This window comes from Scomber japonicus, chromosome 10 (assembly GCF_027409825.1).
Source record: "Scomber japonicus isolate fScoJap1 chromosome 10, fScoJap1.pri, whole genome shotgun sequence".
NCBI lineage: Eukaryota > Metazoa > Chordata > Actinopteri > Scombriformes > Scombridae > Scomber > Scomber japonicus.
In genome coordinates this window covers 34,193,510-34,194,441 of record NC_070587.1, presented here as the reverse complement: position 1 = coordinate 34,194,441, position 932 = coordinate 34,193,510, and the positions used below count along the sequence as shown (strand labels likewise).

Genomic DNA, 932 nt, shown 5'->3' with positions numbered 1-932 from the left:
GTCATCCAGCTGTAGAGGAATAAAAAACTATTTCAATTCATTTCTGTACTGTTAACTCCACAATATAAATAGATATATTTCTGGATATTTTCATATCTCCAGATAACAATCATGTAAATCAGAAAGTAATCAAGCTGATGTCAAATACAATGAACTGTGTCCCACTGTTACACTTTACATTACATACAACTGTTTGGTCTGATTGGGCCTGTAAATAACACCATGTTCTAAGCAGGGTTGGGAGGGTTACTTTACAAATGTATTACGATGCAGTCACTAGTTACCTGTTAAAACATTGTCATGTAATCTGATTACTTTCCATTACTTTAGGATTACTGCAATATAAAATATGCAATAATAAAGATACAGGACACTTTTTATGCAAATAAGAGTTGAGCACAAGCAGTTGGGGTGGAGGTGGAGATATTAGTGTGTTCAGAGAGTTAGTGTTAACTGCTCTCTGTCTCTGTCTCTCTCTCTGTCTCTGTCTCTCTCTCTCTCTCTGTCCCCTCTCTCTCTCTCTCTCTCTGTGTCTGCCTCTCTCTCTCTCTGTCCTCTCCCTCTCTCTCCCTCCCTCCCTCTCTCTCTCTCTCTCTCTCTCTCTCTCTCTCTGTCTCCCTCTCTCTCTCTTCCTCTCTCCCCCTCTTTCTCTCACCCTTACTCTCTCTCTTTCTCTCTCTCCCTCTCTCTCTCTGTCTGCCTCTCCCCCCCCCCCCCCCCCTCTCTCCCTCCCTCTGTCTGCCTCTCCCTCCCTCCCTCTCCCCCCTCTTTCTCTCCCCTCTCTTCTCTCCCTCTCTCTCTCTCCCCCCCCCTCTCTCTCCCTCTCTCTCTACCTCTCTCTCTCTTCCTCTCCCCCCTCTTTCTCGCTTCCTTACTCTCTCTCTTTCTCTCTCTCCCTCTCTCTCTCTCTCTCTCCCTCCCTCTTTCTCTCC

At 46.0% G+C, this 932-nt stretch overlaps 1 protein-coding gene across 1 annotated transcript in view; it reads left to right on the top strand.

The window, feature by feature from the left end:
* Nucleotides 1–267: 267 nt before the first annotated feature.
* The window catches only part of LOC128366943 (electroneutral sodium bicarbonate exchanger 1-like), a 9,705-nt gene continuing 9,040 nt past the window's right edge, over nucleotides 268–932 (top strand). Inside the window, exon 1 of the mRNA XM_053327704.1 lies at nucleotides 268–279. Coding sequence (XP_053183679.1) covers nucleotides 268–279 — 12 coding nt within the window. The remainder of the gene's footprint in view (nucleotides 280–932) is intronic.